Source organism: Ceratotherium simum, chromosome 20 (assembly GCF_057802395.1).
Source record: "Ceratotherium simum simum isolate JZ-2026a chromosome 20, ASM5780239v1, whole genome shotgun sequence".
In the NCBI taxonomy this organism is placed as follows: Eukaryota; Metazoa; Chordata; class Mammalia; order Perissodactyla; family Rhinocerotidae; genus Ceratotherium; species Ceratotherium simum.
Window position 1 is genome coordinate 35266909 of NC_141919.1, and position 24074 is coordinate 35290982.

Below are 24074 nucleotides of genomic sequence, written 5' to 3' on the forward strand. Positions count from 1 at the left end.
TTGAAGACGGCAGAGCCACAAGACTGAAAGAACCTGGGTTACTGAATCACAACATGAAAAGCCACCCAGGGGCAGGAACACCCGGTTTGTGACAGACGTTAGTTTACCCTAACTCATACAACAGAGGTGTGGGAGAATGTATTTCACACTGGATTAGCCCTCCATGGTTCTTGCAGACCTCTTCCTTTGATCCTCCCTAGAGCTGAATGAGGTGGTGGAATTGGCCCCATTTTACAGAGGGGTCAGGAAAGTTCAGGGACGTTAAGTTGCTGGGGAGGAGGATCACATGCCACTACCTATCCAAGTTCAGCCTCAATATAGACCTCCTGATTTCCAGAGGCCATTTTTTTTCCCACTGTGTTACATTGAATGCTAAAGATTCCACCTTAAACTGAACATATTAGCAGCTAATCTAAATCTCTGAACTACTAAAAAGATTATAAAAAGATGAACAAGAAGGCAATCCTCCCTCAAGACAACCATACCATCTGATTTATCTCTTCATGCCCCAATGCTCAGCCTAGAACACAGCAAGGCCTTCACATGTGCCTGTAAAGGTTTTTAAAAAAAGTCTTACCAAGAGACAAAAATTTAAGTTTACATCACATTACAATTAAAGACCAGCAAAACAGATGTTGTGTACAACTTCCACATGTAGACCAACCAGAATAAGACTGTAATTCCATCAAGTGTAATTTATTTAAATAACAATTGCACATTGTAGGTAAACCAGTTGTAGCAATATGAAAATATAGAATTCTGAAAACATCTGGCAACTTAAACATGCATCCAATAATGCAGAGTATTCCATAATACTAAGGAACGGAAAATAAAACATTGACTTTCAAGTTGGGATGATTTATTTGCACTTAAAAATACAATTTCTAAGATGACATCTGTTTTCAAAAATGTCTTAACGTTAAAAATAGGCTACAGGAACTGTTGTCTTCATGTTGAAAATTTAGATCTCATATCAGCATTAGCTTACAAATCATAGATGATAACATTAACCCAAAATCAGCAAGCGAATACTCATTGGGAACACAGTTTTTATATTAAAAATATCAGAAGTTCACAGTTTTCTTCTTTCTTCTCGACTTATATTGATAAAACACTTTTACAGATACAATCTATTTCACTTTCGGGTAGCAGATCCAATGCCTACTTGATCAGCAGATGGATGCTACTAACACATTCATCTTACATAGAACTGACACATCTTCAATTTCTAAAAATGTTTTGCTCTGTGAAACTGTGACTGGGAAAGATAGGACACTGAGCTCGAATGTAATGAGAAGAGAAAGAGTGAGATAAAATGCTGACAATTTTTACTAATAAAACATTGAATTGGAAAGTACATACAGGTAACTTTGATGATTCAACAGGAAACCATACATTGATTTACAAAACACTATAGCCTCTAACCATTTTTGTTTAACCCAAATAAAAGTGAAAAATACACATTATCAAAGAATGTCAAAATCCCCCTACGTGTCAAGGTAACATTAAGGGCTTTTAGGTCACCAGATCACAAGACAGGTTTATTGTTTGTGCGTTTTAAGGCAAAGCAAAATTTCCCAAGTGAAGTATCTACAAAATAAATTTACTTTGGAAATAAATTTCAGTAATAAAATAATACTTCTCGCTTATTAAATATATATTTTGCCTTTACATATAATTTAGCAACTTGCATCAAAAAATTCAAGAGTTCTATGAACATCTGCAAATAAATATTTTAAAACACTAGTATATAAATGTCTGCTGGTATTCATTCAGGTGTTTGAATGTCAACAGTTAGCAAAGGGAAAATAATAGTAAATAAACTACTTACTTAAAAGTTTTCCCCTACCACAACACAAGAATGCAACACACTGTTGAGAACTAAGTAATTTTTCTGGACAGCACATATCAGTTAAACATATATGTGCTCCTTCTGGAAATCTTAAACAGAACCCAATGGTACTCTTTTCTTAAACCATCAAATCAATAGCCTAAGATTTATAATATTTACCATAATCTCTTCTTTTCACGTAAATTATTTCCTTAAAAAACAAATCATTGTATAGAAAGCAATTGCCTACTATGAGGAATAAAATCACTTGAGAAAAAAAGTTAAGTAATTTAATGAAAATTGTTTAAACTCAGTTACTCTACCCAAAATTGCCACCTGGACACTTGGCTCCAATAAAGATAAGAATGAATTAAAATGTCTGCATGATTTCCAAAGCAGGGAGTGTCATCCTTTCAAACTGAGAAAGACCTTCCAGCATTTCAAAAATAATGTATTATTTAAGCAATTATTATTTAAAGTAATTCCTTTAAAACTGAAATGATAAGCAATATTCTTTAATGTGTTCATTTTATCCAATTTCTCTATCAGTTCTGTTATACTAAGACCAACCTTTTTTTCCCTAAATGGTGCCAAACAGACTACCAATTATTAAAACCAATTTACTAGAAGATATTAAGCAGCAATAAAACAAAAGCTCCCACTGGGATATGCCAGCATCCCTTATATTCATCATTTAAATTATGTGTTTCTAAGAACTACTGGATTAACATACAAGGAATATTGTTTATTAATATGCAACACGTTTTACCTAATGAAGCTTGGTATTAAAGTATCTTGAGCTTTCCTATTACATATCCAATCTACAGGCATCTGTATGAATTCTTTATTAATTAAATACAGTGAGGTGGCTGCTTTGACTTCTCCATGCAAAGTCGTGTTACAGTATTACTGTGCTGACTCATTTGTAAACTAGACAGAATGGGGAATGGACTTCCTCCAAGGCCACATCCACATATCCCTTTGGGATGGATCAGGCCAAGAACCTGCTCAGCCTTCTCAATCCTCTTAACAGTCCTTGCGTCATTTCCTTCTGTAGTTATGAAGTTAAAAACAGACTGGAATGGATTCAACAGAGTCAAGGTCAGATAGTGACTGCTCAACACAGAAGATCTTCTCCCTCATGATAAATTCTGATGTGCCCTTTTCATTACATTTCAAGTTCAACATTCTGAACTAAATCTAACAGCAGATGTACAAAAGACAAAACTACCAACAATGAGAGGCAGGAATAGGGTTTCACAACATCCAATCCAATACATAAAGAAAAAATATGTAAATAATTGGTCTGTGGGAGGGGAAACAATCTGGAGAAAATCCTGCACTCCTGAAAGAATAGTATAAAACATTGTCTATTTAATATTTGTAAGCTGTTTTCTATCTATCCATCTATCTAGCTAGCTAGCTGATCAAGAAATATCTAAAGAGATGAAAAATATGTCAGTTATACCTATGCATATCACTTAGGTATCGTACACATTAAAAATAATAATAGGCGGCAAAAGGCATAAAATACTTAACTTTAAATAACCTATCTGCCAGATTATTCTCTTAAGTGGGTAACTTGTGCCTAAAAATCTTTCAATAGTAACATTGGCCTCGCCGAGTTAATGCTGAAACACTGATAACATAAAGGGATGGAAAAGGTCACCAAATTTTTCAGAATAATGTTAATCTTATAAAATATTTTAATCATAAAATGTAACATCTCAAAGGCAAGAGTCACTTCCTCTACAACTCCTAAATTTGTGCTGTTGCATCTGAAAAAAACAAGGAATGTCTGTAAAGTCAGATGAAAATAGCTTAAAAGGTCTTAAAAGGTCTTTTATTCTAGCATATAAGGAGATCTGGGGGCTGGGGGAGGAATAATGTTCAAATGTACCAATGACCTTGATCATCTGCAGAATAAACATGAGGAATAAAAGTTTATGGTACTTAAACAAAAAAAGCAAACTTCACAGACACATATTTGAACCACAACTGACAATGCAACTGTGGTGATTGGGTGATCATAGTAGACAGCAAGCAGAAGCCAGAGCTCCAGGAAGCATGACATCGGGAGGCCTTTACTTTAAACAGAACTGCAGCGTGTATAAACAAATGCTCCCTGACACTCAGCATCACGCCAGCACAGGCCACTGGCCATGTTCAAGTGCTCAACAGCCACATGTGGCCAGTGGCTACCATACTGGACAGAGCAGGACTGAAGGAGAAACAACACTGCTTAGAAGCTGGGGAGGATGAGATACCTTCCCAAGATCCACTCCAGGCCCTAGGAACCACAGAATCTTATGGCATCAAAACCATCACTGGAGCCTTCTTTAACTCATTTTAACTACATCTATTTGAATTTATGATTTACAAGTATGGGGAGAATAACTAGGAAAAAAACAGAAATATGAAAAAAAAATCAATGATTAATCAGAGTAATTCCAGAAATTTTTCCAGTTGGTCACAAAGATCTTTTTTAAATTATTACTTTTAATGTCCAAAGGAAGAAAAATCTGTATTCGAAAACATCAACAGACTCACTTTCAAGGAATGGATGAGAAGTGGAAATCACATGAGTATTAATAGCAGGAGCTATTAGCGCCTATCACAGTGTAACTACTCTACAAGTAGCTTCAAAAGAGGAAACAGCCACTTTTCTTCGAAAGGGGGAATCTTTCGTCTTTACACACATCCCACTGATTTGAAGCCGTGATCAAAGACTCATAGGGTGACCTCAAAGTTCAACTCTAAGCTCCCAGGCAGGTAGGAATGATGGTCACATGGCTCTGCTAAACTCACTCCTCCACAAAAGAGATGGTTATACTGTTAGATTGTTTCAATGATTAAAAATCTTCTTTGATGCTGATTAATCTGGACTTCACCTCCCTATAGCTTCTACCCACTTGTAGAAAAAACAGAGAATCAACGAATCTCCTTTTCCTATGTAACTTGGGACCTTCTTGTATCCAGGAGAAGCAAAGAAACATTAAAATATGTTCCTGTAAGAGGTGATATAGTTAATCTTCCATTAATTGTCAAGTGGAATTCATGCCTTCCTTGTCACCAATCCTACAAAGCACAACCTCTACTTGAGTCTTAAAGTTACACAGCACCAATCAGAACTCTGGCTCTCCATTAAAAAAAAAAAAAAAAAGCAATTATACCCAGAACTACACAAATTGCACAAACTGTGAGACACATTGGCAGCCCAATCCCATCACATATGTCCCTCAAAACATTAGATGAAACACCGTCATTTCAGTATTCATTCTTCACAGAACAAACTGAATCACAAAAAAACTCCAAAAACACAATATTAGCTGATGTCACAAGAAACTGGTACCATCATGATATCTTGAACGTGGCAGGAAACAGATAAATATTTGTACCATTAATGATACTATAGCATTTAAAAATCCATTGGATAGATTATCCATATTACCACATAACTACAAAAAGAATACAAAGTAAAAATAAAAACAAAATAAGAAAAAATAACAAAGAAAAAATTTAAATGGGAGATATGAATTTCTTTTATATTTGTTTTGGTAATAAAGAGTTAAAATAAAATAAAAATAACCACTATTAGCTTAAATCTTTTTCATGTTACCAGAAAGAGAATTTTTTAATGACTTTCACTTTGACTTGGAGCTTCTCACAAAAATAATATGAATGTTTGTAATTTAAAAAGATAATGCTACCAAAGATTTTTCTAAGAAATTTGGAAACGTTTTTTCCAAGTAATATACAAAGTAATTATTGAACATGGTTTCCACTACTAATTGTAAGGACAGTTCATTTTATTTCCTCTTTTGTCTGGACCTCAAGTAAAGTTATGTGTTCATATTAATAGTCCATATTGAGATCTACCACCACCATACTATCTCAAGGGGTGGTACTCTGACTTGAGCTGTATTAATCGTCTTCCATTGGAAATACATCCTCAGTATTGGTCAAGAATTAGTACCTTAAAGAAAACAAGACAAATACCAGCCGGATACAGGCTCATGTAGCAGGGAATAAACAGCAAGAAGCAAATTCATAAACTGGGCTATTGTCAGTGCCAAACACATGAATAAATTTAAAGGTGTTTGAATTTCCACGCTTCTTTCATTTTACATCAGAGACCACAGACTCAGCCAATACTTTTGTGTTGATACTGTAATCAGTACATAAAAACCACAGTTATTACAACAACTCATATTCATACAGCCTTTCACAGTTTACAAAAAGCTATCATATACATTATTTAATTTTATTTATTTAAACTATATTTAAATTTAAATTTAATTTAATTATTTAATTGAGCCCTCACAAGCACCAAGCACTACGCTGCTATCCCCACTGGGAAAACTGAGTCCCAGAAAGAGTGAGTGACTTGCTCCATGTCAAGAAACTATTAACTAATAGAGATGGGCTCCTGACTACCAATTTGGAGCTGTTTCTGTTAAACTGCAGAGATTTCCATGACAAGTTATTCTTCAAAATAGAAACAGAAATAGGACAAAACCCTGATTCATCCATTCATGAATTGTTTTTCCTCGCTCTGGATGCAATCTCTCTTTAGCCACAACACATACATATTTGGAGGGTGGGGAGGAGACAGTGATGATTGCAGAATAAAACACACACTAAGTAGGAATGGTTTGGATTAAACATTTTTTAACATTGTTTCCTGAAAATGAATACCTAATACACAGACTCACAGCTATAAAACTGAAAAAGACCTTGAAGACATCTGCTCTTTTTCCATTTCACAGATGAGGAAAATGTGGTGACGCAGAGAGCAGGGACTCTCTAAAGGTCTCCCTGGTAACCGCTAACCAGTAGCAGAGTCAGGACCACACAGAGTCGGGCTGGTTCTCCTCTGCTCCATGCCCTGATTGTGTTTCCTGATTAAAGGACTAATCACAGTCCATGTATTTACAAGGAACCATCACAGTGCTACAGAGATTAGAAAATTGGATCTTACTCACCAACATCATGAGTGTAAAAGTTATTGATATTTTACATATCATTTAAAGCAGCAGGAACTTTGATTCCCATAAGAAAAATAATCAACGTATATATTTTAGACTCTCACTGCTAAGGTTGAGGATAATTTCTAAAATATGACTTTTTCTTCCCTTTAGATACACAGAGTTTTTTGAATTTTGTTATTCTAATAGATTTAAATACATTCAAAAACAGGAAAGTCTTTCAAAAATGTCACCACCTTTAACTTACATGAAGAATAAAAAAACAATAACAATGTTTCATCATCTTTTCTAGATACAGGTCTCCTCAACCTATTGAGTCCATTATCCCATCCACTGCCTCTCTTTTTCAGGAGTCTTCAAGAGGTGATTGTTAGGCTATTTTGAATGTAGGTGATTTTCATTTCCCCTCTTGAATTTAAATACTAGGCAACAAAATATCTCTGAAGTTTAACTGATCAACAAATCTAAAAATGGCTCAACTTGTAAGCCACTTGCTACTTAAACAATATTGATTTCTACATTAAAAAAATAAATAGTCTCATTAGACTTTATTGTACCTGTGAGTCTTTTAAGAGACTTCACTCTCCAATTCAAATGCAATATGAAAATCTTTTTGGAGAGGCAAAATATAAGAATTTCTAGATAGTATCGAACATCATTCCATAAAAAAAAAAAACCCAAAACCATTTATGTAGACCAACAGTAAACCACACAGATGACAGAAAATATTGACAATAAAATTAGTTTTTTTGTCTCTCATTCAGAAGATCACTTTTCCACTTTAATACAAGGTCTAATCTTTAGCAGATGCGGTAATTGAGGGAAAATTCCACCCTTCTTGTTCTGATCAATCTGAGGAAGGTTTTTTCCAGAGGTGAAGAGCTGCTTGAATTCTGAAGTGTAGCCTGGACTCCATGGAGTAATCTTTGTAGTTGTTTCTAAAGACAATAACAATAAAATTGTAATGTTAAAATTCCTTTGTATACCAGGGCACCACCACCATTCTCCCCTTCCTCATTCCTTATTTGCTTTCAAACTTGAATATGTATAACAGCGCATCTTGTTAAAATGTAGATTCTGGTCCTGGGAGGGGAGGAGGATGGCAATATTCTATATTTCTAGAAGCTTCCCGGTGGTGATCTAAAAGTCACACTTCGAGTAGCAAGGTCTACTTAATTCCAAACCATTCACAAACACAGCAAGGTTACATGGAGGGCTTAACAGTTTAAGCCTAAATAGTTGTGAACTATTCCTAAATAGGTGATCTCCTTTTCTAACTGGAAATTTTAAGGCAGCCTCCTATAAACAAGGTGAACATGATCAATCACCTGCCAAAAAGATTATCTTGAAACTCTCATGAAACAACTGTGACAAAGACAGCAAGATTACTCGGTGACACCAAAATTACTTCCTCCAGTTCTTATAGGCAAATGTCAATGGTTTGGCCAATAATTATTGTGTGACAATGTCAGAGGGGCCAAAGAAATCCACAGATTATTTAAAAACTTAGATCATCCATGTTGACTTCTCTTTGCTAGAATTATTAAGAATCAGCAAAATGGAATGGCTTCAACTTTGGGCTCCTGCTTTCACACACTGCCTTGGCCCATGGGTGAGCTCTAACTTCTTTCTTTGCAGAGGCATTCACGTCTTTCTATAGCAATTCATTTTATACAGGTCTAAGGGCTATTTATGGGTAAACTTGATAAGGGTTATTACCCAGAATAAGGGTTATTATTCATAAGTTAAATCAACATCTTACTAGAGCTTACCACAAGATGTAATTGAGTATTTTTCTAAATGTCTGGCTACTAATTTTGGTAACTTCGCAAAGCTCCTACCGCATAAGGGAAACTGCAGACAATTGACAGTCTTGAAATTACTGGGAAGGCTGTTTACGTCGGCATCATCGGTACTGGCTTGAGTTAGTGCTGACTTTTGATCGCTGATGGTCCTGCTTTTTAGTAGTGAATGGCTAGTCTTTTATTTTCATCATTATAAATTTGCCTTATTGAGCATTATTTAGACAACACTAAATATGTCCAAACAATGAATACTTGGAACAACAGTATTTATAGTCCCTAATTTTCCAATAGTTAGATTTGAGGACATATACATGTCAGTTGACATATAAGTCATTCTCATTCTCAACAAATTAACTTTAAATTTTAAAAGTGACTTACTCTCATATCTCCCTTTAAAAAAAAAACAAAGAAGCCTCTCTTGGCTCCACCATGTCCCTGAAGCTTCTGCCTGATTACTATGCTTTATTCACAGCAAAACATCCCGAAAGAGTTGCCTGAAGTAGCTGACTCCACTTTCTCACCTCACTTGTCAAAGTCACCGATGATCTTCATGCTGCCAAATTCAGCAACCACTTCTCTGCTCTCACCTTGCCTGACCTCTCAGCATCTTCACAACTGACCACACTCTTCTTTTTGGAACACTGTGCTCACCTGGCTTTCCTGGATGTCTTCCTCACTCACTGGCCACTTCTTAATCTTATTGTTTAATCTCTAAAATGATGGCATATCCCAAGGCTCTGTGATGGACTTCTTTCTCCAGCTATATAATTTTCCCAAAATTACCTCATCAAGTATCATGGCTTTAAATATCACTGTCTCTGTGCTGGTGACTTTGAAATCTCTACATTCAGCCTTGACCTTTCCACTGACATCCATGATTGTATATTTGACTGCCAACTCGCCATCTTCCACATGGATACCTAATAGTTAGCTCAAAATATCACGGTCCAAACAAACGTACTTTTTTCTCTCCCCAAACCTGCTCCTCTAAGTATTCCTCATTTCAGCAAAAAGCATCATTATCGACCTAGTGGCTCAAACCCCTAGTCTAGAGGTTACCTTGCAGTGGCTTCAGCCAGGAATGCTTCTCACCCAGCCTTCTGGTGACTGAGCTTCTCAGGATTGGCTTTAATTACACAAATCTCAACTACAACATCACCTCCTCAAGGAAGCCTTCCAGAATCAACCCAATCTAAAATAACACTGAGGTACTCTGTACCGTATTGTAAATCTCAGCACAGTACACACCATTGCTATTTTTCTTTTTTAAATTTAAAAAAAATTTTTTTTTGTTGTTCCCCCAAAGCCCCAGTAGATAGTTGTGTGTCATAGCTGCACATCCTTCTAGTTGCTGTATGTGGGACGCGGCCTCAGCATGGCAGGAGAAGCAGTGCGTCGGTGCGCGCCCGGGATCCGAACCCGGGCTGCCAGCAGCGGAGCACGCGCACTCAACTACTAAGCCACGGGGCCGGCCCCATTGCTATTTTTCTTATTTGTTTGTTTATTTAACATCTCCCTCCAACTAAGAAAGCAGAAACACTGCCTGTTTATGTACAGTTGTCTGTCTAGAGCCTTTCCCAGGGTCTGGTACATAACAGGTGCTCAATGAATACTTGCTAAATTTGAGTAAATGAACAAACCAATGAATCACTAAGCTATGTGTGGCCTAGAGCTATTTGGCATTCTCTCTCCGCTGCAAAAAGTGTTCAAGGCACACAGACCAGAGGGGTTTTTTTGTCCCCACTAAGTGAGTCATGATCACAAGTCCGAGAGCCACTGTCTAGCAGAAATGATAAAACGCTTTGAAATTGCCACAGTAGACAGAAAGAAGAGCGAGTCAGGAGAAGATTCAAAGGGCTTCTTCAAATCAGTGGTTCTTTAAGAAAATGAGAGATATGGTTGAATACACCAAGGGTCAGCAAATTATGACCAAAATTATGGCCCAATCTGGACACATCCATTTATTTACATATTGTCTTCTGTAGCTGCTTTCGATACAACCGAGCAGTTGCAATGGAGATCTTATACTGTAAAACCAAAAATACTTATTATCTTGCCCTTTACAGAAAAAATTTGCCAACCCCTGATATAGAAGAGAATTGGTTAGAAATCTGTCATACAGATGCTCACAATCACAGCAGCTGTAAATAGTCACAGGCTCAGGCATTAAGAAGGTTGGAAACAGCACAATTACAGCAAAAGCCATGAGCATAAAATAAGCATAAGTTAGCAAAGGTAACATTATTACTAATTTTTCATTGCTGTATTAACTTTTTAGTGTATAACATTACTGCTGTTGTTATGATGGTGTTGACATTCCTGACTCCACAGCAATCAAGGCAAAGCTGTCATCATCACTTACCTTGCAGTTTCTAGGACCTTTATGGCCTTGTCAATTTCCCCTTGGCTTTTGTACAAAAATGCCAACTCAAACAGAGTAAATGGCACTAGGTAGTGGTCATACTTCAGTAGCTTTTCACTAAAAGAGTGAATGAAAAGCAATTAAGTCTTAACAGAACAAGAAACGTATCATTCTTTTTCAACATACATATTTTCCCCATTTCTCAGAGAACAGGTGCAGCACTAAGCCTATTCTCAGAGAAAAGCTGTCGTTATACAGTCAAAGCCTCTTATAAACTATGGCAATAAATAGTACGCTTTTAATACATTAATCTTTTATTTTATTCCTTAGTCTAAATCCAGCACTGAGGTTTGTTTACTGCCCCTTAGGTAGACGAATGCACGCAGATCTTCAAAGATTAACCAAAAGACAAGATCATCCTCCTGAACATGAATATGTTCAGGAAATGACTCCATTTAGAAATAAGAATGCTGTATTATTTTTCACTAAGGTTCAACTCCCTTTGTATTGTTAACTCTAATAATGTTAAAAACCATCAATGAAGAAGTGGTCAACACTTCTGGCTTCAATATTATTATGGAAACTCTCTGACTATGAAACATCTAGAAGCACTGAAAAAAACATGGATAACACCCTTTCAAATGCATAGTGTAGCTCACAAGAACATAAGAAAAACTCTCGAACTGAAAACAAAACAAAATCAGTCTCTAAGTGCGTGGATAATGCCACAACATCCTGGGGTCTGCTTCAGTCTGAATCAACCAGGGCTGTGTGTCTCACTGTCCACGCAGGAGATGAGGCCCTGAGCCCACATCAAGCAGAGAGCCAGGAGTGAGACTCTAGATAAAGCTGGGGCCCTACCCCATCAGAGAAAGAGTGGATTAGAAAAAACCACTCACTGGCATAGGAGGAAGACAAGAGTAGTTGGCTCCTTGGCCTGTGCTCCAGGTGGGAAGAAAACACATTTCTTGGGAAATTAACAACCAACAGGCCTGTCTACACATGAATATGAAATTCAAATTTACATTGCCCAAATGATCCAAGAACCTGTAAGCAATTAAATTAACACGAAAGTGGGCCTGGGCTGGAAAAGCCTTTGGGGCACCTGGCAGAAATAAAAGCAAAATCACTTTTCCTCAATCCTAGCCTCATAGGAGTCTCAAGATAAAACCCCACTGAAAGTGAGCTCACAATCCAAAATTACAAAACACAAGAGCAAACAATTCACTACAGAATCAATAAACACAACAAACAGCACAAATGAATCATCCTTTTGATTCTTATAAAAACACCAATAAAATAGAACTCAATGGATATTTCTTTAACATGTTTACTAAAATCAGTACATTACCTATTTGGGAAATAGACATAGTCTGTTTCCTCGTATATAAGAACACCAGTCCTCTTACATTCTCATAAAATATTGTCAGAAGGAAGAGGATCAGTGGCCATGGGTGGAAAGGCACGTGGTATGGAACAGAGGACGTCTGTGGCTGTGATCTATTCGGCTTACAGTGTTTTCGAAAACTTTGAGCCAATATTTAAAAATCAGGAGATTTTACATAAAATCCAGATTCCAGGCTTTTCTTGAAAAATTGTAGGGTTTATTGTTACATCATACAGAGCAATAATCAATTAGAGCTAAGGAGTGGCTGCACTCTTTAGAGAGAACATACGATCTCCCCAATCTACAGTGCCCACCAATCCCTATTCCTGCCGTCATTCAGCAAGGTTACTGGTCTGGCCCCTGTAGACATTTGCATTTATGACTCCAGACATAGAGAAGAGGGCCAGATATCAGAACCTTGACTCAACTCTCTGTTTAGTAAAGTAGCAGGATATCATCAATAATGCAATGAAAAAAAAAAAAAACCTCTCATTTATATACAGAAGAAACGCCCTTTGCCAAAAGAGAAGCAGTTACAGTGTTCACGGCATGTCTTTCCTCCCTGCCAAATTATTATCACAATGATGGCAAGTCTATTGACCCAACTCTGAATCCTTAGGACCCAGCACAGTCTCTGGCACAGAGTGGGTGCTCAGATATCTGTGGAATAAATGAACAGAAAAACAAATGTATGAATCGAAAAAGTATCAGAGGTTCAGTACATCACGGCCAGAGTTTAGATAGACACCTAGTAGCCTGGCCATAAATTGAGTTTTCGTGTGCTACCTTTAAACACCCAGTGGAAATGCATAAAGCCCGTCCCACTTAGATTATAAGAAAACACTACTGGATCCTCTCTCTAGTACACCAAGTGAAAGGTTAGCAGCAGGAGATAAAAGCATCACTTTCTCACAGTAATTCCCCAGAAGCCACAATTTGCACTCAGGTTGGTGTCCCTGTTTGCTTTTACCTTTGGACAACATGATTGAAACACAATTCCGCTTGCAAGGGCCGCTGTAAGTTCTTCAGACAGCACCCTTTCAGCAACTTCACCAAACACTCGTCGTCTACAGAGTAGTCAGTCAAGTCTTCAAGCAAAACAAACAAAAAATCACCCACAGAAAGAAAACTACTTTTAAAAATTCTAATTAAGAGGAAGAACTAATAGCTATTAGGTTTCAGAGGGATTATTTAAAAATAAGGAAAACATTTTTAGCATTTGTTATGCCTCGCTAAATAAAATACAATGAAAATATTTTAACTTAAAAGACTGAGTTTACCACATTAACACACCATTTTATTAAGGGGTTCACTCTAGCCACTTAAAAAAAATTTTTGGGTGCTCATATTCTGAGTTATGTGACCTTAGATATAACAATAGGAAATCTGAACTCTAAATAAAGTAAGAGCTTTATTAATTCTCTAAAAGGTAAAGCTACCAGGAGCACGAAGGCTGCCTCCTCCTGTGGTTCGGGCATCTGACTGTGTTGGCTCCGTGCAGGAGAGGATAACTCTCCCATATGGGGAGGCAGATGGCTTCCTATCCATTAAAAATTCAGGACGTAGAATACCCTCTCCAGATCATTATGTTTACAACTTATCAATTCTCCCCAGTTATGTTCTTTTGGGGAGAAATTATGTCACAAAATTAGACAAAATGGTTCTGAAGTACAATGCAATGTACCTAAAATCCTTCCAGACATCTACCAGCTTGAGGCTAATGTGAAGGGTTTTCTTTCACCACTTTTACCCTTTCAATCCAAGGCTGTAGAGTATTAAACAGAAGGAACCATATGACGTGTGACATCCATCTGACACAGGTAGTCACCTCACACCTACCACTTTTGAATTTGAGGATTTTTGCAAGTTAACGTGCAACTAAGAAGGCATTGCAAGACAGACTGATAATTGACACATTTCAGGCTGTGACAAAGGAGGGGGGAATAAACCAAACTAATGAGGCCCTGGGAGTCCCACATATTGAAACCCTCCTGCTTTCAGTACAAACCTCAGAACTCACCATTAACACATGCTGGTATTTTAGTTGGTAAACTGCTTGTCTATGGGAGGTTAACAATGCTACTTAACCAACGAGAAAGGGGTCACTTTACATCTGGGTGCTGAAAATAGCTGATATTCACATCTCATTTCCAAGCCCTGATAGGTCATTCATGAAGAAAATCACAGATAATACCACATTAACTTTCCTATGTATGGTCCTTAAGGACCATTTTTCTACCAAAAAAAAAATCTAATCATGCTCATTGAAATATACATTCAAGAACAATATCTTTCCAGGCCTAGAACCAAACCCTGAGGGTCCATACTGGATGCTAGTTTTCAGCATCATTTTTGTGCATTCTATTGAGTTCTGTGTAGCATTTTATGACAGTTTGTGTTATCACAACATTCCGGTATGCAGTGAATGATGATTTTGTTGAGGAACAGACATAACACCATGGAAACTTAAAGTACCAGTAAAACCACACTTAACTTTTATTTAGATCATGAGTTAGGGATATGGAACATGGGTTCAAAAACACCACACTCCTCCAAAAACCTGAAAAGCAAAATCCTCCTTTCCTCAGATCACAGAGCACTTTCTGTCAGATGATTATTTTCCCTTAAAAAAATGAATGCTTTATCATGATTCTTAACCTCATGAGTGAGTTCATGGGTGAACATGTCAACACAGAGTTTCCATTTTACATTCCAAGAAAATTACATGATAATGCTGCCAAAGCACATTTTCATCACAAAAGATCCACTGAACTTAATAAGTAGGCTGAAGAAAAAGGAAGTTTAAGGCCCCAACTATAAAAATATCTACATTGAACTTTTTAGAAGCTAGTTGAAATATATCAAAAAAAAAATTTGCAAATAGATCCAGAAAGTGAAAAGCCACAATGGAAGTAACATTTCCCATTTATGTAACTGATTATTTTGCTATATAATTTCATCAAGCAAATTAACTGCAACAAATAGAGAAGAACTATGGTACCAACTTCTGGCTATGTGTTGAATTTAGTTAGATTTCAAATGAAATACTAATGGAACTAATAGCAAACACTGACTCCAGGCATATTACTAACTGCTTCTCTCTCTATAAGCAGTATTTTCCCTTTGTACTCATGACCAGCCTGTCATAACTATGGCATTGTCAGAGCAGAACAACTGTACCTACTACTATCTTCTACTTTAGAGACATTTGCCAAAGGCAGGAGAAACAAAAACACATTCAATTCCTCATAATGGGGGTTGGGGGAGGGGGAGGCTGAAAACATTTCAGGTCTACAACTTTACTCCATTTTCCAATTTTAGATTTTTTTCCCCCTGACTCGGATGGATAGGAGCTTATTTACTAAAAGGCCATAAGGGAGTGGGCAGGGGGTGGGGTGCAGGGAATCGGGTAATCTTTCTGCATAAAACGATGGACCTGGAAGAGATCATCATAAATTTCATGTACGACATCTGGCAAGGTGATCTTCAGAAAAGAAACCAATCTTTTCTTACCCAAGGGGAAGAAATACAAAGACAGAATTGTAAGAAGTACAGTGTGTCTGTCTGAGCTTCCCCCCAGCCCTGCTGAAATATCTCTAAAGCCTATCATCTCAATATGTCATTAAAAGAAGAAAGATGGATGGAGAGAGAGGCCTAGTTTTCTAAACCTCTATTGCATTTTACATGCATGTTCTATGCATGTAAAACATATTACTGCTTTAATTTTTTTCCCCAACCGATGGAGGGGCAAAATCAACTTAGGGGTAGGGAGTGAAGAGCCTGTGCAAACAGAAAAAAACCTGATGGTCCTTCAGGACTTCTTAATATACAAAAAACCCCACTCTCTGGTGGTACATAATAGTCTATACTACAAAGGATGGACATTCAAACATCAGACTTTATTCTACTGAACCAAAACCCTTATCTTTGTAGGAAAACAGAAGAAACAAGCTGGCCTACTTTTCTGGGGAAAAAATACCCTACAAATGTTTTCACTTAATAAAAAGAGGTTTTCCTTTACCTCTCAGTTTTCACATTCCACTTATTTTAAAACATTCATTTTTCCATTTAATTTGTGGATATGTGGGTTTTAATCATAGATAATTCCCTTAATGGCAAGAACAATGCTTTCTCTATCTATCATAATTCTATATCTAGTATGGAAAATCTAAGAGCATTCAAATGAGCAAATTAATGAAAAGTGGCCAAATTAGCTGAACAACAATGAATACTTATAAATTTGTTCAAAAGTCCAAATGGATTTACAGAAGTGCATTCTGTGAAATCTCATTTCTTAAGGTGAACTTCCTGGAGTTTCATTTCATTTAAATTTCAGAATGATGTGACTTTATGTTGACTTTCCACTCAAAATGAAATATTTTTCCTTTTTGAAATTATTTCACATTAAAAATAGTAAAGATAACCTCACACCCATTAGGATAACTATTATCGAAAAAAAAAAACAAACAGAAAATTACAAGTGTTGACAAGGATATGGAGAAATTGGAACCCTTGTGGGCTACTGGTGGTACTGTAAAATAGTGCCACCGCTGTGGAAAACAGTATGGCAGTTCCTCAAAAAATTAAAAATAGAAATGCCATATGATCCACTTCTGGGCATATATCTAAAAGAATTGAAAGCAGGGTCTCAAAAAAATATTTACATACCCATGTTCATAGAAGTATTATTCACAATAGCCAAAACATGGAAACAACCCAAATGTCCATGGGTGGATGAATAGATAAACAAGATGTGGTACTACATACATCCAAAGGAATATCAGAGAAGTTGTGGGAGGGTGAAATGGGAAATTATTTTTAATGGGTATGAAAAAGTTCTGGAGACTGGTTGCACAACCATGTGAATATACTTAACACTACTGAACTGTACAGTTAAAAATGGTTAATATGGTAAATTTTATAAGTGCACTTTACAATTAAAAATTAAAAAACAGGGGCCAGCCCAGTGGCATAGCGGTTAAGTGTGCGCGCTCCGCTGCAGCGGCCCGGGGTTCGGATCCTGGGCGCGCACGGATGCACCACTTGTCAAGCCATGCTGGGGCGGCGTCCCATATAAAGTGGAGGAAGATGGATGGGCACAGATGTTAGCCCAGGGCCAGTCTTCCTCAGCAAAAAAAGAGGAGGATTAGCAGATGGTAGCTCAGAGCTGATCTTCTTCACAAAATAAATAAATAAATAAATAAATACAAATAAATAAATAAAAAGATATAATTATTTTAAAAAACAGTAAGGAAGCTTATCAAAACTCTATACTAATAAAAACTATGTAGAAAATATGTTAGTGATGGAACATCTAGAATAACACACAAAGTCTAAAATGTCCACAGAGTCTGTAGTCTGTACTCATACATACGCTCCTTTGGTGCTTTGTTACATAGTACAAACATTAGATTCCTCTTTTTGATCCCAATTTCTTGAGCCTTCTCATCCGCTTGTTCCCCTGGTGCCCAGAAATCAAAGGGAATTATCAGTCTGTGAAGATGAATACCTCAATATTTTGGCTTCTATACCTAACCTCCAGCTCATAAGGCGCTGAAGTGTTACAACTTTTCTGTAAAACGGGGAAGAAACAGAAGAGAAAGAGAAGCATGTTTTTTTTTTCTATAAAAATGCTGCCTTATAAATGGGAAGGTGACGTTACTCACCCTCCATGAACAGATGAGCGTTGCGTGTGACTGTACATGCAGAGTACTTTGTATCTGCAAGATGGCTGATGGGAAGGCAGGGATCTCAAAACAGCACTGCTCTTTGTCTACTGGATTCTTTAGCTAGCCAGCCTGAAACCTTAATGTTGTTAGCAGAAAGCCCACTGATTCAGCTTTCGTTCTTTTATATTTCTTCTCCTTATTGATGGGAATTTAAAGCTAGAATTATTTTAAATATGGAAAGCAGCCTAAACGCCCAACAATACTGAAAGAGTTGATTAAATTATGTTCTATTAGCTCTGTGGTGTGCTATGAAGCTTTTGAAATTATTATAAGGACTATTTAGCAAAAATTAAAAGTTTATGATAAAAATAAAACTACCCTATGATCCAGAAATTCCACTTTTGGGTATTTATGAGAAGAAAACAAAAACACTAACTCAAAAAGATATCTGTACTCCCACGTTCTCTGCAGCATTATTTACAATAGCCAAGATACAGAAACAACCAAAGTGTCCATCGATGGATGAATGGATAAAAACAATGTGGTATATATATACAATGGAATATTATTCAGCCATAAAAAAGAATGAAATCTTGCCATTTGGAACAACATGGATGAACTTTGAGGGTATGATGCTAAGTGAAATAAGTCAGACAGAGAAAGATAAATACTGTATGATCTCACATACATGTGGAATCTAAAAAAAAAAACCAAGCTCATAGACACAGAACAGATTGGTGGTTGCCAAGGGCATGGGGTTGGGGGATGGGTGAAATGGGTGAAGGAGGTCAAAAGGTACAAACTTCAGGTTATAAAAGAAATAAGTCATGGGGATGTAATAACGTACAGCGTAGTGACTACAGTTAATAATACTATATTGCATATTTAAAAGTTGCTAAGAGAGTAGATCTTAAAAGTTCTCATCACAAGAAAACAATTTTTGCAACTATGTATAGTGACGGATATTAACTAGACTTACTGTGGTAATCATTTTGCAATGTATACAAATATTGAGTCATTATGTTATACACCTGAAACTAATATAATGTTGTATGTCAATTATGTCGCAATAAGTTTATGACATATTAAATGAAACAAACCAGGCTAGTGTATGTCCCGGTACACTATGATTGCAACTATAAAAATAAGGCTAGGATGGAATACACAGAAATTGTAAATTAATTGTGTTATTTAGCAGTAATGATAAAGATTTCCAGGCTTCTACTTTCCATACTTACTTTCATTTTGTAAAGCTGCCTCAGCCTTTTCGACAGTTATCAACAGATTTTCAGAAAGGTCTTTTCTTTTGCTCACTATTGGAAAACCATTCCAGACGTACATCATTTCCTAATGAGGAAGAATGAAAAAACATTTGCAATTATGTGAGGTTATTCAATGTCCTTCATGACAGTGAAACTATGTATGCATGTTTTGCCTTGGTCACTAGGAAACTCAAGAGAACATTTAGAGATCACTTTCCCTGGCTTTCCTCATTTGGCATTTAGTGATATAATTTCCCCTTTTCTCATTTTATTATATGCCTTTTGCCTTTTATACTGTGAAGTAATTCAATATATATAGGATGTTATGTTTTTACTGCAAAATTAATTTACTCATACATTTAACAAATATTTATTAAGCAACTACTGGTATTCAACCCTTTGGAGGTAACAGATTACAGATACAGAAATAAATATATTTTAAACTGATACTACGAACAGTTCTATTTAATATAGATTTTTGTTGTTATTTTTAAGTAAAGGAAAACCTTTAAAAATATCTGCCAATTGTTTACACAAAATGTTTCCAGGACATCACTGGAAATGAACATAGGAAATATTTTACTGGGCTCAGGTTCTTTTATACCATTAAAAACATGTGACAGTCCAGTAATGCAATCCAATATGCAGGAAATGCATTCATTTAAAGGCCATATGGCTGAATGACAATCCCTGAAAATGTAAACTAATGATTTCTCATTGCAAATTACATTTAATAGGCTAGCAGATGAGAATTTTTTTTGGACCAAAAGCAAATGTGCTTTTGCCTGAAACTATTTTTCTAACCTTCCTGGTAGTGCAGTTCATATTTTGAAAGGTATGAAATAAGCGAGGTAATTAGTATCTTCTTGGAAATAAATGAATTTTAAAATATGATAAAGGTATTGTTTGAACAGCCTCTGATAGGGAAGCAGTAGAAATGAGGAAAATACATTTGAGCAAAATGCCAGCAAAGTCATCTTTACTTTATGGCACTGAAAACTAAGATCACAATACTCTACCTTTTATTTTACATCTAACGGTTTCTTTTTTTTTTTTTTTTTTTGGTGAGGAAGATGAGCACTGAGCAAACATCTGTTGCCAATCCTCCTCTTTTTGCTGAGGAAGATTGGCCCTAGGCTAACATCTGAGCCCATCTTCCTCCACTTTATATGTGGGACGCCTGCCACAGCATGATAAGCAGTGCCCAGGATCAGAACCTGCAAAACCCGGGCCGCTGAAGCAGAGCGCGAACTTAGCCATTATGCCACTGGGCCAGCCCCCATCTAACAGTTTCTTAATGCTAATAGTGTAAGAACTCAATTCAATAATTAATGGAATATTTATCTTAATTGATGATTTTTAAAATTTTATTTTTATTGATGGAATATTTTATCAGAAGATGGCAACCTCATATCTAAGATTTTATTAAAAACAGGATTTTGGGGAAATTTCTAGTTACCACAAATTCAAGCCAATTCTACACCCTTAGAGGTGGAGAAAGAAGTGCAGTGAGTTAATCTTCCTTAAGACTCTTAATAATCAAAGCAAGACATAGTTATGTACACACGAGCACTAAGTTCTAGGGCAGAGAAAGGACTCCAGTGCTCTAGAAAATTTTCAGGGAAGTTCTGTGACACAGAAAGAGAAAATTTCCCAGCACAAATCACTTGATGGAAATGAATCAGGAACGGAGCTAGAAGCTGTAATTGGTAAAAGAGCAGCCGGCTCCCACATTAGCTGGGAAAGGGGGATGTTTGGTCATTTTTGTGATTTGCATGGTGTTCTCATTTTATTTGTGCTCAGATATGATTATGGAGTGGTCATGTTTTTGTCTTGTTCATCACAGGCACAGAATAACCTGGTCTGATGGTGGTGTTCTCCAAGACTGTTTATCTTAAGTAGAGAACATCTGCACCTAGGTAGGTGCGGACACATGCTAGGGGCTGCAGTTTTCTTTCTCACGGAATATATAAAGAGCTCGTACAAGTCAATAATAAAACAATAAACAGGGCCGGCCCCGTGGCTTAGCGGTTAAGTGTGCGCGCTCCGCTACTGGCGGCCCGGGTTCAGATCCCGGGCGCGCGCCAATGCACCGCTTCTCTGGCCATGCTGAGGCCACGTCCCACATACAGCAACTAGAAGGATGTGCAACTATGACATGCAAGTATCTACTGGGGCTTTGGGGAAAAAAAGGAGGAGGATTGGCAATAGATGTTAGCTCAGAGCCGGTCTTCCTCAGCAAAAAGAGGAGGATTAGCATGGATGTTAGCTCAGGACGGATCTTCCTCACAAAAAAAATAAATAAACAAACAAACAACCCAATGAACAATTAGGGAGGTATATGAACAACAATTCACAAAGGAAGAAATAAAAATGAATAAGCACACGAAAAGATGCTCAACTGCATCAATAGGGAAATGCAAATTAAAACAGTAAAACACTGTTGGTAGAAATTTAAGTTAGAACAGGCTTTATGGAGGGCGATTTGGTAATGTCAAAGTATTAAATGCATATACCCTTCCTTTAACCAGGAATTCCATTTCTAGAAATCTTTCCCAGAGAATTATATGCCCATGTACAAAAAGAGGAATTTAAAAGAATACTCACTCTAGAATGTTTGTAAGAGTAAAAACTGGAAACAACTAAATAACTGTCAAAGGGGAATAAGTGAATAACCTCTGGAATACAAAAAAAAAAATCAGGAAACCCCAAAGGAGGAGTGCAGAGGTCAGCCTGCACTAAACAGCTCTCCTGTGCTATCCGACAACCTACACAAAACTAAATCTAGCCCCAAAGAGCCATAGTAATTTGATATATTCAGTACTTTTAAAGAAGACTTCATGCAGAAAATTTAAGTCGAAATTAAGCTTTTCACGAAGTCTAGCCTAAATGGACTAAGAGAGTGAGCGCCAGCCCTGCACTGTCAAACACAGCAGCCACCAGCCACTTACGGCTCTTGAGCACCAGATACGGCCAGTCCAAACCAAGATGCGCTCCAGGAGTCAAGTACACACCAGATTTCAAGGAATTAGTACAATAGAACCAAATGTGAAATATCTCATTTTTTATTGATTACATGTTCAAATGACAAATTCTGTATATACTGGGTTAAACAAAATATATTCTTAAAATGATTTTCATGTTTCCTTTTACTTTTTAAATTTTCTACTTTTTAGTTTTTAATGTGGCTACTAGAAAAGGTAAAATTACATATGTGGCTTATATTATAATTAATTCAACTTCACTTCACTCAACTCATCTCTCTCTGCCTGAATGTCCTTATCTGTCAAATGGGACCACAAAAACAAACTACCCTCAGAGAGTTACTGTAAGAATTAAGTGATACTTTTTTTTTTTTTTTTTACAATTTCTATTTTCAATTTTAGTCCATATAACTTTTTTTTTTTTGCAGGGGAAGATTCTCCCTAAGCTAACATCTGTTGCCAATCTTCCTCCTTTTTCCACCCCAAAGCCCCAGTACATAGTTGTGTATAGTTGTAAATTATTCTAGTTCTTCTACGTGATCTGCCACCACAGCATGACTACTGACAGACAAGTGGTGTGGTTCTGCACCTGGAAACCAAACCTGGGCCGCCGAAGCGGAGCATGTCAAACTTTAACTGCTAGACCATCAGCGCTGGCTCTAAATTTTCTTTTTTTTTTTTGCTGAGGAAGACTCACTCTGAGCTAACATCTGTGCCAATCTTGCTCTTTTTTTTTTGCTTGAGGAAGATTAGCCCTGAGCTAACACCTGTGCCAATCTTCCTCTACTTCGTATGTGGGTTGCCGCCACAGCATGGCTGATAAGTGGTGTAGGTCTGCACCTGGGATCTGAACCTGCAAACCCAGGCCGCTGAAGCAGAGTGTGCCAAACTTAACCACTATGCCACGGGGCTGGCCCCTAAATGATATATTTTTTTAAACAGCCTTTATCATCATGTTGAAACATACCAACTAGTCAAAAAACATGGACTATAATTTTATTATTCAATTATTTATTTATTTATTTATTTATTTATTTATTTTTTGTGAGATCAGCCCTGAGCCAACATCTGCCAATCCCCCTCGTTTTTTGTTTTTTGCTGAGGAAGACTGGCCCTGGGCCAACATCCATGTCCATCTTCCTCCACTCCATATGGGATGCCGCCATAGCATGGCTTGACAAGTGGCGCATTGATGCACGCCCAGGATCCGAACTGGCGAAGCCCGGGCCGCCGCAGCGAAGTGCGCACACTTAACCGCTTGCACCACAGGGCCAGCCCCATTAATAATTTATTTATAAATGTTCACCTAACAAAAGCATTGATAATGGTTGTTGATTGCGCTAAACTTCACGACAAAAGTTAGATATTTTCCCTGCTGCTGTGAATTTTTTTCTAGAAGGCCAACAGTAAACAAAATAAAGGCAGATACCAGGGCAGGCAAGATGAGCTTCACGGGTGCAGGCAAGGAGGCGGAGTAACGGCGAGACTTCCTCACAGCAAACTTCTCAGTAGGGATCGACTTCCCCGCAATCCTCTGCTTCAGGCTCTCCACCTGTCTGTGAAGAGCCCAGCCCCAGTGAAAGCTCATTAGCACACAGATACTATTCACACCTGTGGTTTTCTCGCTGCACTCCCCAGACCAGGAGCAGTAGCAGCACCCAGAACCCTGTTCCAAACGCAGATATTTAGGCTCCACTCCAGACCCACTGAAGCAGCAACTCCAGGGCTGGGGCCAGCAATCTAGAGTTTAATGAGTCTCCAGGTGATTCTGATGCATGTTCAAGTT

General features: G+C 37.3%; 1 protein-coding gene across 8 annotated transcripts in view; it reads right to left on the bottom strand.

Annotated features, from left to right (window-relative positions):
* Positions 1–680: 680 nt before the first annotated feature.
* Positions 681–24074, bottom strand: part of TTC39B (tetratricopeptide repeat domain 39B) — a 134494-nt gene continuing 111100 nt past the window's right edge. For 7 of the 8 annotated variants that reach the window (XM_014792402.2, XM_087444614.1, XM_087444611.1 and 4 more), the window contains 5 exons: positions 23718–23844; positions 19281–19389; positions 13344–13461; positions 10987–11103; positions 681–7757 (listed from right to left, as the gene is read on the bottom strand). In XM_014792402.2, the coding sequence (XP_014647888.2) occupies positions 7667–7757; positions 10987–11103; positions 13344–13461; positions 19281–19389; positions 23718–23844 (562 nt within the window). In that variant the 3' untranslated portion in view covers positions 681–7666. Of the gene's footprint in view, positions 7758–10986; positions 11104–13343; positions 13462–17747; positions 17835–19280; positions 19390–23717; positions 23845–24074 lie in introns of all 8 variants that reach the window. The other variant, XM_087444615.1, reaches the window with a different exon arrangement.